General features: G+C 43.3%; 1 protein-coding gene across 1 annotated transcript in view; it reads right to left on the bottom strand.

The window, feature by feature from the left end:
- TULP4 (tubby like protein 4) overlaps nucleotides 1-13,591 on the bottom strand; it is a 219,632-nt gene that overhangs the window by 51,325 nt on the left and 154,716 nt on the right. The window contains exons 5-6 of the mRNA XM_011952762.1: nucleotides 10,976-11,156; nucleotides 7,895-8,029 (exon numbers count right to left, since the gene is read on the bottom strand). Coding sequence (XP_011808152.1) covers nucleotides 7,895-8,029; nucleotides 10,976-11,156 — 316 coding nt within the window. The remainder of the gene's footprint in view (nucleotides 1-7,894; nucleotides 8,030-10,975; nucleotides 11,157-13,591) is intronic.

The raw sequence follows: 13,591 nt of genomic DNA, 5'->3' as shown, positions 1-13,591 counted from the left end.
CCAAAAGTAAAAAACACACCGAAAACAAAGCCTTAGTTTATATTCTTTTGATTTCTGGGCACTACTGGGCAGATAAGGTTCATACAAAGGACACACAAGCATATGAGAATGCTGACTCTTATTCGCCATTTGATGATGTTGTGGGGCTTAGAAAAGAAAATACCCCTGCTGGGAGACAGTTTTTTCGGCGTAATTTCCACACTGGAAATTCGATGCCCACTTACAAACTACTCAGTGACTATAAGAAATAGCTATTAAAAGGTTTAACTTATCCCAATGTGAGCAATTTACTTATTTCTTGCTGGTAAAACAAAAGCTGTTAGTATTAATAAGATTTATGACATTTTTTTCTCCCGAAGACCCTAAAATCGTAATGTGGTTTATACAGAGATCTCTGAAATCTAGAACTAAAGTGGCCCACTTTGCAGAGGAGCTGGGTGGAACTTAAAGAAAATGCTCTGCCCTGATGAGCACATATTTCAGAGGTGGGACTAGAATTCAGTGGTCCCCAGGCTCTATCAGCACACACATTACAATACCCCTTATTCATGCATGGTCATGATTTTGATGCTGCTACCATAACATTCTGAGGTGGCTGAAGCTTTTCACCTCTGTTGAAAACTGGAGTGTGTCTCCTGGGACAAGACAAGTTTTCAGACCCAGGGAACCCAGGGTTCTCATGAAGTTTCTCATGAAGTTAGCTGCAGAGCAGAAAGTAGGGAGACAAAGGGCTGAGCCAAAGCAGTTACAGATGAATAGAAAATGGAAAAAAACCTGTCACAATCAGGAAATGAAAAATTACATAAAAGAATCAAAAACATCCTGGTGAATCAGATTCTTTTGTGGGGCCGGGGGTGGGGAAGCTAGAGGATTCGTGCACATACTAAATGCGCTCTGGGCATTCAACACTTAGGTCCATCTCAGGGAAAAGCCTGCTTGTGATCAGGAAACTGAGATGACGTTCTCTGGAGAGCAGCTTTGGGCACACAAGGCAACCAAAAGGCAAAGCACTAACTAACATAAACAGTCAAAGTAGTAACAAAGATGACGGTGTCTCAAGCTTCTTAGGACAGAAGCATCATTGTAATATTGTAGAAACAAAGGTGATGACATGAAATTTCCACAGCTCCTCATCTGAACCGCACCATTCTTGTATTTATTTTTAAAATAAGGTTTTTTGAATTGTATTGCAAAGTGGCTTTCCCCAACAGAAAATTGGGTTGTTGCCCCTGCAGAGCTGACCTAGACACATGATGCTTTCGGAGACTGCTCAGGGACTCAGCAAGCAAGTTGGGGGCACTCCCAGGCTCTGTCTATGAGATGCGCTCTATCTGAGGCAAGAATGAATCCAAATGTTTACAAGTAAACTCTCAGGGACTTCTTTTTTTTTTTTTCTTTTGAGACAGAGTTTCACTCTTGTTGCCCAGGCTGGAGTGCAATGGCGCGATCTCAGCTCACTGCAACCTCCGCCTCCCAGGTTCAAGCGATTCTCCTGCCTCAGCCTCCCAAGTAGCTGGGATTACAGGCATGCACCACCATACCTGGCTAATTTTGTATTTCAGTAGAGACGGGGTTTCTCCATGTTGGTCAGACTGGTTTCAACTTCCCAACCTCAGGTGATCCACCCTCCTCAGCCTCCCAAAGTGCTGGGATTATAGGCGTGAGCCACTGCACCCGGCCAGGACTTCTTCTAATGCAGGTGCAAAGTTATAATGAGATTACTGTCATCTGCAAAGGTGAATTACTCTTTCAAAAAAGATTAAATTCTATACAAATAATGCCATTTCTTGTTCCAACGATTATGGAGCTACATGCATCAAGCGATATAGCAACGTATGTGAACACCTCTGATGATTTAGCATAAAGCAGTCCTGAGCCACACGACAGGCACAGCCGCGACCAGGGATTCTGGCTATCTCATAAAGTACTAGCACAAAGAACTCAGCAGTGGGACTAAGAAAGAATAACCCTGAATTGTTCAGTGTCAGCCAGGAGTATGTGAGTTTTCTGCAGGAGTTGAATTCCTAGGGTAGGAGTTTAAAATTTTCAGAAATTAGTGGGAAAATCAAAGTAAAAGAAAATACTTATTCAATTTCTACATGTCACTATGATAAAGAAGAGAAGGATACAGAAGCCTAGATATAGTCAGGACAGAACTTTTTTGTTTCAGAAACTTTTTGTAAACGATGTCTGTCTTATTTAAAAAATCATCCCCAGTATCTTTGCCCAAGACTTCCATAGTAATTTTGCTTGAATCTCTCATTTTTAAATTTGTTTCAGAATACAACCTAAAAGGAACAAACTAACGCTCTACTCAGTAGGCCTCTTTTCCCTTTTCCTAAAGCTCGTGGCCCAGAGTCTCTAATCTCACCCTCGCAGGCAACGGGGAGTTCTGGAGCACACAAGAGGCCCATACTCTGGAAGCATCTATGTTTCTCAATGATTTTGTGGGGTGTGGGTTGTTGGTCTCTAACAGATTTTACACAAAGAAATTCAGCACACGTACACTATTCTTTAGCCAGAAAATCTTATGGATCTTTTTTGGTAAAAGTCTGGAAGGTTACATGAAGTCAGTGAAAATGTAGTTCTTTTGTGTTAACAAGAAGCCCCTTGTGTGGTATTACTGGGTCAAAAAGAGGCAGCTAAATTTTAACAGAAAAAGAAAGATGTGCTTATCAAGCACCATATATACTGCAGCTACTGTTTGGAGTCTGCAGTTATCCAGTCCTTTGTCTCTCAGATTACCATGTGCATGATTCACCTCTTTATTAGTCATTAGACATGCATGTTGTGTATTTGCATACACACGTGCATATGCAGCAGTGGGGGGTGAAGGAAAGAGAAACTAATTAATTAGCAAAGTGTGTGATGATAAAATAACAGGTACTTTTTTTTTTCCCTTTAAGAAGTATGTTGCATTGCAAGGACTGAAAAAAGGGGCATGTACTCAATGAGGATGACATGGGCAAATCTTATCAGGTCTGCCCGCAGGAGCAGATGGCATCAATGACTGAAACCACCTGCTTCAAAAATTCCCTCCTCATTTTCTCAGCGTGCTCAATGAAATGATAAAAAGAGAAAATTCTGCAAAACAAAAAAACAAAGTCCAGGGGTTTTAACTTCAAGGCAAGTGTGGGATGAAATGAGTGCCTCTGGGAGTCTGCTTTGCCACTGAGGGATAAACTGGCTTGGGCAGAAAATTCCTGAACTCATAATTGAATTATTTCTACTCAGGAAAAGAGTAGAAGTCATAACAATGGGTAAAAACCCCAAGCAAAGGGAATCAATTCCCTGCTTATTGCGTGATGAACAGAAGTCCCTGTTCTGAAGGAAGAGAAACTGAGGAAGGCAGAACTTCCTCAGCAAACCACTGCCAAGCAAACCCAGAGCCTAACCCTCCCCAGAACCCGGCCTTTGAGCCCACAGACACATCTGCAGTGAAAATGAAGTGTGCTGGATGATGCAGAAGAGGCCTGGGCAGGGACCAAGAGCTATGTGGAATTCTAGGTTCTTTTGCACAGAACATAAATTCCAGTGCTGGTGATATACTAAAACAAGATTGCGAGTCACCTTCCTTCGTTCGCTGCAAAAGTTATTTAGTGATATTCTTCTGAGACAGAAACAGAAAAAAACCAAGTGGATTGGAGACCTTTTTAATTGCCTCTATGAGACAAGTAACTGACCTGTCTGTAACAGAACAGATAACCCCAGGCTAAAAACATTGCCATGTGCCATCTCCGACAGTATCCTAATTGTCTCTTCCCAATATTTACCAACATAGCCCATAAGATAGTGGATAAAAAAATAAGTTACAAAACAAAAACGATTGCTATTCATACCACACGTAAAGGCTAAGTCCTTAAAACATTCTGATCCCAAGAGAGAAAAGGTAAATTGCCTGCATATAGCACTGTCAGGGCACAGAGAATGAGATCCCAAGTATGGTGCTTTGGTACACTGAGCATTGTTTTTTTTTTCTTGAGATGGAGTCTTGCTCTGTCGCCCAGGCTGGAGTGCAGTGGCATGCTCTCAGCTCACTGTAACCTCTGCTTCCCGGGTTCAAGCAATTCTCCCACCTCAGCCTCCGGAATAGCTGGGATTATAGGAGCACGCCACCATGCCCGGCTAATTTTTGTGTTTTTTAGTAGAGACGGGGTTTCACCATGTTGGCCAGGCTAGTCTTGAACTCCTGACTGTGTGATACACCCACCTCAGCCTCCCAAAGTGCTGGGATTACAGGCATGAGCCATCGCGCCCGGCCTGAGCATTTTGAATTAAAGGCAACTGGAAGGCCTTAGAACAGAGGTGTCCAATCTTTTGGCTTCCCTGGGTCACACTGGAAGAAGAATTGTCTTGGGCCACGCATAAATACACGAACACTAACGAGGGCTGATGAGCTTAAACAAACAAACAAAAAATCTCATGTTTTCAGGAAGTTTACAAATTCATGTTGGGCCACATTCAAAGCTGTCCTGGGCTGCTTGTGGCCCACAGGCTGCAAGCTAGACAAGCATGCCTTAGAAGCTGCTTCAGAGCCAAGGACTCTCTGATCTTCTCCTGCTTTCCCCAAATAACCAGGAAAGACTTAACCACCAGAGAAGAGAATAAAAGTTGTCAAAATCTTTGGTCACAGGCAGAGTTCTACCCTTCACCTTCCCATGACTTACAAGTCCCATTCAGTTCCCAAGAATTATTAACAAGATAACATCTACCTCCTGGGTCCCTTCATTGCCCCTTAGAAATCACTTACTACTAAATCATGATTGCCTACCCACCTTCCCATTTCCCTCCTTCCCATGGAAAGGGTATAAAAACTTCCAACCATGTGGCCTTTCTTGGAGTCTCTTCTTTTATGTGGGTTCTATACTTATTCACATTAATACATTTCTATGCCTTTTCTCTTATTAATCTGTCTACTGTCAGTCATTTCAGGGAACCTTCAGAGAGGACAGAAGGGAAGCTTTTCCTCTGTCTTTACAGCACCTATTAGATGGCACCAGCTCATTTCAATTTAATCTAACTTTCTGAAACTAGGAAGACACAGAACAAAAGCATCCTGCAAATCATTTTTTTTTTTTTTTTGAGACAGAGTCTTGCTCTGTTGCCCAGACTGGAGTGCAATGGGGCCATCTCGGTACACTGTAACCTCTGCCTCCCCGGTTCAAGTGATTCTCCTGCCTTAGCCTCCCAAGTAGCTGGGATTACAGGCATGCACCACCACACCTGGCTAATTTTTGTATTTTCAGTAGAGATGAGGTTTTGCCATGTTGACCAGGCTGGTCTTGAACTTCTGACCTCAGGTGATCCACCTGCCTCAGCCTCCCAAAGTGCTGGGATTATAGGTGTGAGCCACCGCACCACACTGAAAGCATCCTGTAAATAACTGAAAACATTTTTAGGTTAGATTTAGATATCTAGTTAGGTAATAATTAAAATGCTCAATTTGTCTGTATTTTTAGAAGAAAACTCAAAAATTTTTCACATTTGGGAGGGCTACTTTGGGTCACCTCCCCAAGTTACCTAACGTGTGCTTCTACCTATATTACACATATAGTTGCAACACGTTAGAAATGCTGCTCCAGGCTGAGCATGGTGGCTCATGCCTCTAATCCCAGCACTTTGGGAGGCCGAGGCGGGTGGATCACCTGAGGTCAGGAGTTCCAGACCAGCCTGACCAATACGATGAAACCCCGTCTCTACCAAAAATACAAAAATTAGCCAGGTGTGGTGGCATGCGCCTGTAATCCCAGCTACTCGGGAGGCTGAGACAGGAGAATCACTTGAACCTGGGAGGCAGAAGTCGCAGTGAGTCAAGATCGTGCCATTGCACTCCAGCCTGGGCAACAAGAGCAAAACTCCATCTCAAAAAAAAAAGAAAAAAAAAAAAAAGAGAAATGCTGCTCCAATACCTTGGGCATATTCAAAGGGTAAAAAATAAAGTTTCCATAAGCAGGGTGGTAAAAAATTGGAAAAATTCCCCCTGTAAAGAATAAAAAGGAACTGAGTGGTAATTGCATTATGTTCAGTCTTCACCAGATATTTGGTAGAGAAACAAAGTTCAGGATTCCAGAACTAGAGGCAGGTTCTCAAAAAATTAATAAACTTGGTTTAAAGGTTTAAAAACAGAATTTCGAAGAAAAAGGCTAAGCACGGATTATAAATACATTAGGAATTACATCCTTGTGTTTTAGCTCCATGAAAGACAGAACATTCAGAAAAAAATTTACAGACAAGCACAGGAATTTAAGTTCATCATCACCACAAAAAATAGGTACTCAGCTCCTACCAGGGCATATGTGTGATAAAAAGGACTTCAGCATCATTCATGTCCCTCAGGAGTTTACAGCCTAAGTAATTCCTTATAATTGTAGTCCTGAGACAGTAGATTGGGATGCCCCAAAGAGGGTGTGTAATATGCTTCCAAAAATATTCTGTAGTGTAAAAACAGAATAATTACTTGAGGGGGTGCTGAAGCAGGTATGATTCTTGCCAACCAACAGTTAAGTATATAGACTTGATTCTTTTATTTTTCTTGAGACAGCGTCTCGCTCTGTCGCCCAGGCCAGAATGCAATGGTGCAGTCTCGGCTCACTGCAACCTCCACCTCCCAGGTTCAAGCGATTCTCCTGCCTCAGCCTCCCATGTAGCTGGGATATAGGCACACACCACCACACCTAGCTAATTTTTTCTTTTTCTTGCTCTGAAAAAAAAGAGTCTTGCTCTGTCACTCAGGCTGGAGTGCAGTGGCTCGATCTCAGATCACTGCAACCGCCACCTCCTAAGTTCAAGCAATTCTCCTGCCTCAGCCTCCCAAGTAGCTGGGATTACAGGCATCTGCCACCACGCCCAGCTAATTTGTGTATTTTTAGTAGAGACGGGGTTTCACGATGTTGGCCAGGCTGGTCTTGAACTCCTGACCTCGTGATCCGTCCACCTCGGCCTCCCAAAGTGCTGGGATTACAGGCGTGAGCCACCGCGCCCTGCCTAGACTTTACATCCCTGTGATTGCTGAATAATTCAGGCAAGCAGTAGTAGCAGCACACGGTAATGACTCCCTAGACTGATGGCCAGTTTTGAATGACAGTAGCGAGTTATACCAAAGTTCCTGCCTTGTCTCCTATATCTTCATTCAGATTACAGGAGGTCCCTTAAACATCAAGGGTCAGAGGCAGCCAGGTATTGAATTTTAAAACCTTTTTACATTGTACCATTCAACCCTGAAGAGACAGATTGTTTTTCCATAGAACTCACATCAGTGGAGTCAACAACATCAGCAGTAGCCTTGAATTAAAAAATTCACAACACTCCAAATGCCTATGCCCACTGATTTTCTTTTGAGATAACAACACTCATAATATCTATCAGGAAGGTAACAGCACTTGACTGCTGCCCTTCACATCAGTGTCTCAGTCTAGTAATTGCAGAACCTTCACAAGTCTTTCAACATAACTTTATCGCACAATGATCAGCTCCTTAATAAGCCTGCCAGGTTCTTAAAATCACAGGGGCTTCTGTGTAAATGATGGCTTGTGCACCATCTGCTCCCTCAGGGATGGCAGGTGCTGCAGTCCGTTTATTGTGCAGACACGTGTAAGCCAGATACAAACACACTTGTACACCTGAGAGAGGATCATTCTTGCCATAGTGAGGAAAAGAGCAGGTTAAGACAAAGACTGAATGTCAGGAATCTCCCTTTGAGATAAGACTAGGTATGGACTTGTCAGATAAGCAAAGGAGTAAAGAGGGAGCAGCTTTAGTTAACAGAATCCAAGAAGCCCAGAAGGGGTCACCACAGAGGACAGGAATCAGTAAGCACAGGGTGTACAAGACCAGCCTTGAAGCAAACACACGCAGGCCTGGTCTGCAGGCTTGGGGTGTGTGCAGCATTCTGTACCTTTCAGCCCTGAGCGGATGACCGTTGGAGACAAGTCATCGTAGTTGCTCATTAAGCTGATGTCTCCCGAGGTGAAGCTGACGGTGAGCAGAGGCTTGATGTTCTGCACTGGGATGGGATACGCTGCTGGACCATCTGCAGGAACACAAGTGCCAGGTGAAAAGGAGGGAAGCACACCACCCAAATCCAGGTTCCCAAAGCTGCAATCTTGCATGGTGCCTTAGAAATTGCCTGACAATGCAGATCCTGCTCTGGATTGGGATGCTACCTGAATGAAGCATTCTACATCATTCAGGAACTACACAAGGGCCATCAGTGGGCACTAACAGAGAATTCGTGAGTAAGAAGCAGGACACTAGAGAGATAGCCCTGGGGGCAATTGGTGAGTGGTGAGAACATGTGTGAAAGTTTATTACCTTGATGTTAATGTGTTACATGGTTCTAATGATACAGAGACATAAATTATTTTAATGTCATACAACGTCCAGGGGTGGTAGGAGGAGGGGTAAAAACATTTTCTTAATTATGGTCTAAAAGAGAAAAAAGTTGCTTTTCAAGACTAACTCCTCTTCCGTTGAATGTTACAGAAAATAAGCAGCCACAGTGGCCCGCCCATATTTGGAGAGAAGGCTGGGCTAAATGTGGCTCAAAGAGGCTTGCTGCACCTGCGGAGCACAGCCGGCATAAGGAAAACCCTGCGCTGGAGGCTCATGCAGACATTAAAGAAGGGGCCATGATGGACCATGGACTTGGTCTTTCACAGGGTGTTTGAAAAAGCAAAAGTAAGCCCTTCCTAGATGCCTAGATAGATCAAGGTTTTCAGAAGGCTCCTGTAGGCTTCACCCCACACTGGACTCATCTTAGCAGCCATCGAGGCGGGCCTACCTGCCATCTGTCTGCAGAGGAAGCCCAGTTACTGCTTTGCTTTACATCATGACACTGCACTATACCGACCTCTGCCCTCAAATTCCCTAGGCCACTAAGAAGAAGCTTGTTGCATGTGAAAGGTGAACACTTGTCACCTGTCATCCTCTAAACTGCCCCCCTGCTTCTGAGCTTCTGAAAAGGGCAACTGCCTGGAGGAGCACCAGGGACTGAATTCTGTTCTTGGACTTATTCTAGACTTGCTTTATAAACTTGGTCTCTGGATCTTGTGTTTTTTTCTTTTTTTTTTTTTTTTTTGAGACGGAGTCTCACTCTGTTGCCCAGGCTGGAGTGCAGTGGTGTGATCTTGGTTCTCACTGCAGGGTCCACCTCCTGGGTTCACACCATTCTCCTGTCTCAGACTCCTGAGTAGCTGGGATTACAGGCGCCCACCACCACACCCGGCTAATTTTTGTTTTGTTTTGTATTTTTAGTAGAGACGGGGTTTCAGTGTGTTAGCCAGGATGGTCTTGATCTCCTGACCTCATGATCCACCCGCCTTGGCCTCCCAAAGTGCTGGGATTACAGGCGTGAGCCACTGTGCCTGGCCCCTTGTTTTTTTTTTTTTTCAATAATAAAATGGAGGTAAGTAAATCTGGATTTGACCCACTAAAGAGGAGTTCTAAGAGTATCCTGAGTCCATGTGATGAAGACACTGACTTTACTATTATGAAGCTGTAGAAATATGACCAACACCTCTCTCAAGGCTGGTATTCTATTAGGAAAGGGGATGGTTAACTCCTAAACTGCTTTATGGGTGCTAGGAACATCCATAAACAGCCCTCAAGCCACTGGTCCTAAAACACTACCATTAATCTCAACTGTTTTTCACATGTGAATGCCTTCTCCTAAAATGAATGAATGAATGAGTGTGTGTATACACACATGTGTCTGCTGCTGGGGACAATAACGTGCTGTGGCAGGAAAGAGAAGACAACATGAGAATACTGCAGGTTCCAATGGAGGCAGACACTGACGGGGGAGAAAATTTCTATAATTTCCCCCAGAACAGCCCTTCACAGGACGACATGCCCCACAGTGGCAGGAAAGGTTAGAAACCACCCACTGTACCCTTTGACTATGGAGGGCACACAGCAGTGTAAGCACAGCTCTGCCAGGCTAAGGATAGAAGCCTGTGGCAGTGTGACCACTTCTAATCAAGAAGCCAGTCCCACTCCCCAAAACGAGGTGGTTACAGCTAGGTAGGAAGGCTAAATCCTAGTGTTCTATACCACTGTAGGATGACTATAGTTAACAATAACATATTATCATATTATATAGTTTCAAATACCTAGAACGAGGATATTGAATGTTCCCAACACAAAGAAATGACAAATGTTTGAGATGATGAATATATTAATTAAAATGATCTGATCACTATACATTATGTGTATCAAACCATCACAATGTACCTCATGAATATGTACAATTATTGTATGTCAATTTTTTTTAGAAGAGATGGGTACAGGGGATGGGATGCTGGTGAAGAGCCAACAGAGTAGGCCAGTGCTGTACACTGATTCTGGAGACCTCCTAGAGGTTAAGGTGGCTAGAATTTGAAGTTATCCCCACCAAGAGTATTCAACACCAAGTGGTGTATACACAGAGGCAGCAGGTCTTTTTGACCTGAGGAGGAGGAGAGCTTCTGCCCAAAATAAAGAGGATAGACAGAAATGTGGAGTTATCTGCCCAAGGTGCTGGCCTTCATTATGGCAGAACAATTCCTTTTCTCATGCACCTAAAGCCACAGGCTTTAATAACATTGGGGATTTGGATATATCACATATTAAGTTATAATAATAGCACAGAATTTTTCATCTTTAGCTTTCTTTATTGTCACTAAGCAGCTAAGCCCCACCATACCTCAGGGACACAGGAAGAGCCATGCGTCTCACTTTATATCTAGGAAAAGCTAAGCAAATTAAGTGTAATCAATTCGACCAGTGATTCTGAGAAAAGGGACAACAGGGGGGAGACAGTCACATCTAGATGAGGCCAGCCCTACCTTGCATTTCAGCTCGAGAACTCTTCCCAGGAAGCCTGGGTGCCATAGGTGTTGTGGTCCTTCACCCTCCCTCCTCTACATCAGTCTACTCCCCTCCAGCGCCCTTCCTTGTCCTTCTGGTCAGTGACAAGGAAAGTAGGGCCAATGAGTACCTTGGGGAGGGGCGTAGTCATCTGAGTCCGTGTCGCTCTCACTGCTGTCCTCCACCAGGAAGATTGGGTAGTTCCAGGACATGCCGAGGACGCCGTCTGACTCGTGCAGGAGGACGTGGGCCAGCATCCTGCCGTGGCAATCCATGACAATCACCTGCCCATCAGCCGTGCCAAACAGCACCTGCAATCCAAGACGGGGACCTCTGACCAAGTGGCAGCAAGGGTCAGTTTCTGGCACATCTTGTTGCCTCAATTTGTTTTAGGAAGACAATATATATTTAGAACGAAAAATTGCTAGTTAAGTAACAGCACAGTGACACAAAATGTTAAGAACCTCTGCTGGCTATTCCTGCAAGAATTTTAGTCTTCTAATACTGAAATGTGACTAACAGCAGAATGAGTATATTATATTGCATGGATGTTTTCAAACAGTACCAGCAAAATCACTGTTATACTATTTGCAGGGGTTTTGCTTTGTATTTTTGATTGGAGGAGAGGAGTTAGGAAAATATTCATTTACTTTTCTGGAAAACAAAGCAGCAGCAGAGATTTGTTGTTATAATTTTCTCAAATTTAGAAGAAAAAGCTTAGGTTTATGTTTGACCCAAGAGAAAATACATTTGGTTATGTAAGCATGTTATCTAACCATATCTGGAAAAGAAGATCCTCCTGAAACAATGTTTTATTTCCAATGTTGAATGTTTTACTTCACTGAGAATAATAATGGTATTAATGTATTAATTTATAATTAATTTAAGGATGTAGTAATAGTATTAAAATATTAAGTACTTTGCACTAAACACTATGCTGAAAGCTCTGCCTCATTAACTGTCAAAACCGTGAGTTAGGTACTAGTTTTGCTGGGATGGCCCAGGTGGGCTTTTGCTACCACAGTGTGCTGAGGGCTGCTCCTCAGACACCTTCCTTGGCTTCATCCATCTCAGAGCACACACTCAGGGCATGCTGGGTAGTACAGACAGGTACATGATCAGAGCTAAAGAACAGTCTGGGTAGAGGAAGGCTGGATGCTCCCCTCCATGACAACGGCAAAGGGGCACCTCACAGCTGCTGAACATCCCCCTGCCGCCACCAACCAAACAATAACACTGGTGGTGCCACCAGTGGGACATCCTGAGAGGAATCCTGGAGCCTGGGCAGCAGGACCTCCACCGAGGTGCATCACATTGCATTATCTTCTGCTCTGTGTGATGATGTCTGCAGTTTCTGCATTGGTTGCCATTAAAAACTTTACATCTTTTGTGTCTAATGGGATCTGTCTATCCATCAGCATCTCATTGCAACAACCATGCAAGTTATCTCCACTTTACAAACACACAAACAACTTCAGAGAGGCCAAGTAGGCTGACAAAGGCATTAAGTGATCAAGCCAAGGCTGTCTGACTAGAAAGGCTAGAATTTACCCAAAGAGAGAGCTGGTTAAGGCTTTTTCCATTTTTTGCTTCTTTTTGCTTGAGATTTTAATGTGAAGCTCCTTGGGGGCAGAGACAGTCCACAGCTATATCCCTGGCACCTAACAGAGCTTTGTGTACAATGCAGGCACTCAATAAATATTTATTGCTAAATGAATGCATTAAAGTCTGTGACAAGCAAAAGGCAATTTTAGGATATAAATACTGATGACTGAGAGACTGCCTGCAGAAGGTTCACAGAATTCACAGAGCTATTTTAGAATAAATTGTTCATCAAATATTCCTTTAAATATGATCTATATTTTAATGAATGAACACTAAAAAAGACTAAAACAATTTGCCTCCAGATGCAGCAATTAATTCATTACTGGAAAGACATAATTACTAGGAACACCATGGAATTCATTTTAGAAAAAGGTGAAATCTTAGCTGTCAAGAAAAAAAAATTAGTATCTGATGGCATAGCTACAAAGCCTTCACGTGACACAGGTGTAGGGATCAAGACACTGGAGCATGGGTCACAGACCTGCTGAAGTCCTGGAAGAGGCAGATGTTTAATGTGCTTGGTGAGCAGTTTTCAACGACAATAAATACGAAATATGACTTCTTATAACTTTAACTGAGCTGTACCCATCACCACATTTATCACTATTCTCATCCCTTTACTGTGGGATTGTGTGATTTCTGACCCCTAGTTACACTATAAGCTTTTGAGGCGATGGACTGTTATGGACTGAATGTTTATGAGCAGCCTGCCGGCCAAAAACTTTTTTAAGACCTCCTGCTGGGTTTCAGAATACTGGCCTTCAGATGTGCTTCAAGGCCAGACTTGAATATTTTGCAACTAAATAAACAATCACTGAAATCAGACAGTTGTAAATGACAGAACTGCTCAATTAACAGAATATTTCCTGTTTTTCTTTTTTAAGATGAAATGTAATTTCAAAGTTGACTATTACAATCACTCCTAAATCTGAATCTTCAGGCTAACAATAATTTGGAAGACATCTCATCTCCTCACTGAAGAAAAGACCACTCGTAAACTAACCCATTAAGATGAGAGACTCTCCCATGTCTAAAGATTTTCAAAGAGGCCAGGCACGGTGGCTCAAGCCTGTAATCCCAGCACTTTGGGAGGCCGAGATGGGCGGATCACGAGGTCAGGAGATTGAGACCATCCTGGCTA

Source organism: Colobus angolensis, unplaced genomic scaffold (assembly GCF_000951035.1).
Source record: "Colobus angolensis palliatus isolate OR3802 unplaced genomic scaffold, Cang.pa_1.0 Scaffold35, whole genome shotgun sequence".
NCBI classification, from domain to species: Eukaryota; Metazoa; Chordata; class Mammalia; order Primates; family Cercopithecidae; genus Colobus; species Colobus angolensis.
The sequence above is the reverse complement of the archived record's forward strand: the minus strand, read 5'-3'. Positions and strand labels throughout refer to the sequence as shown.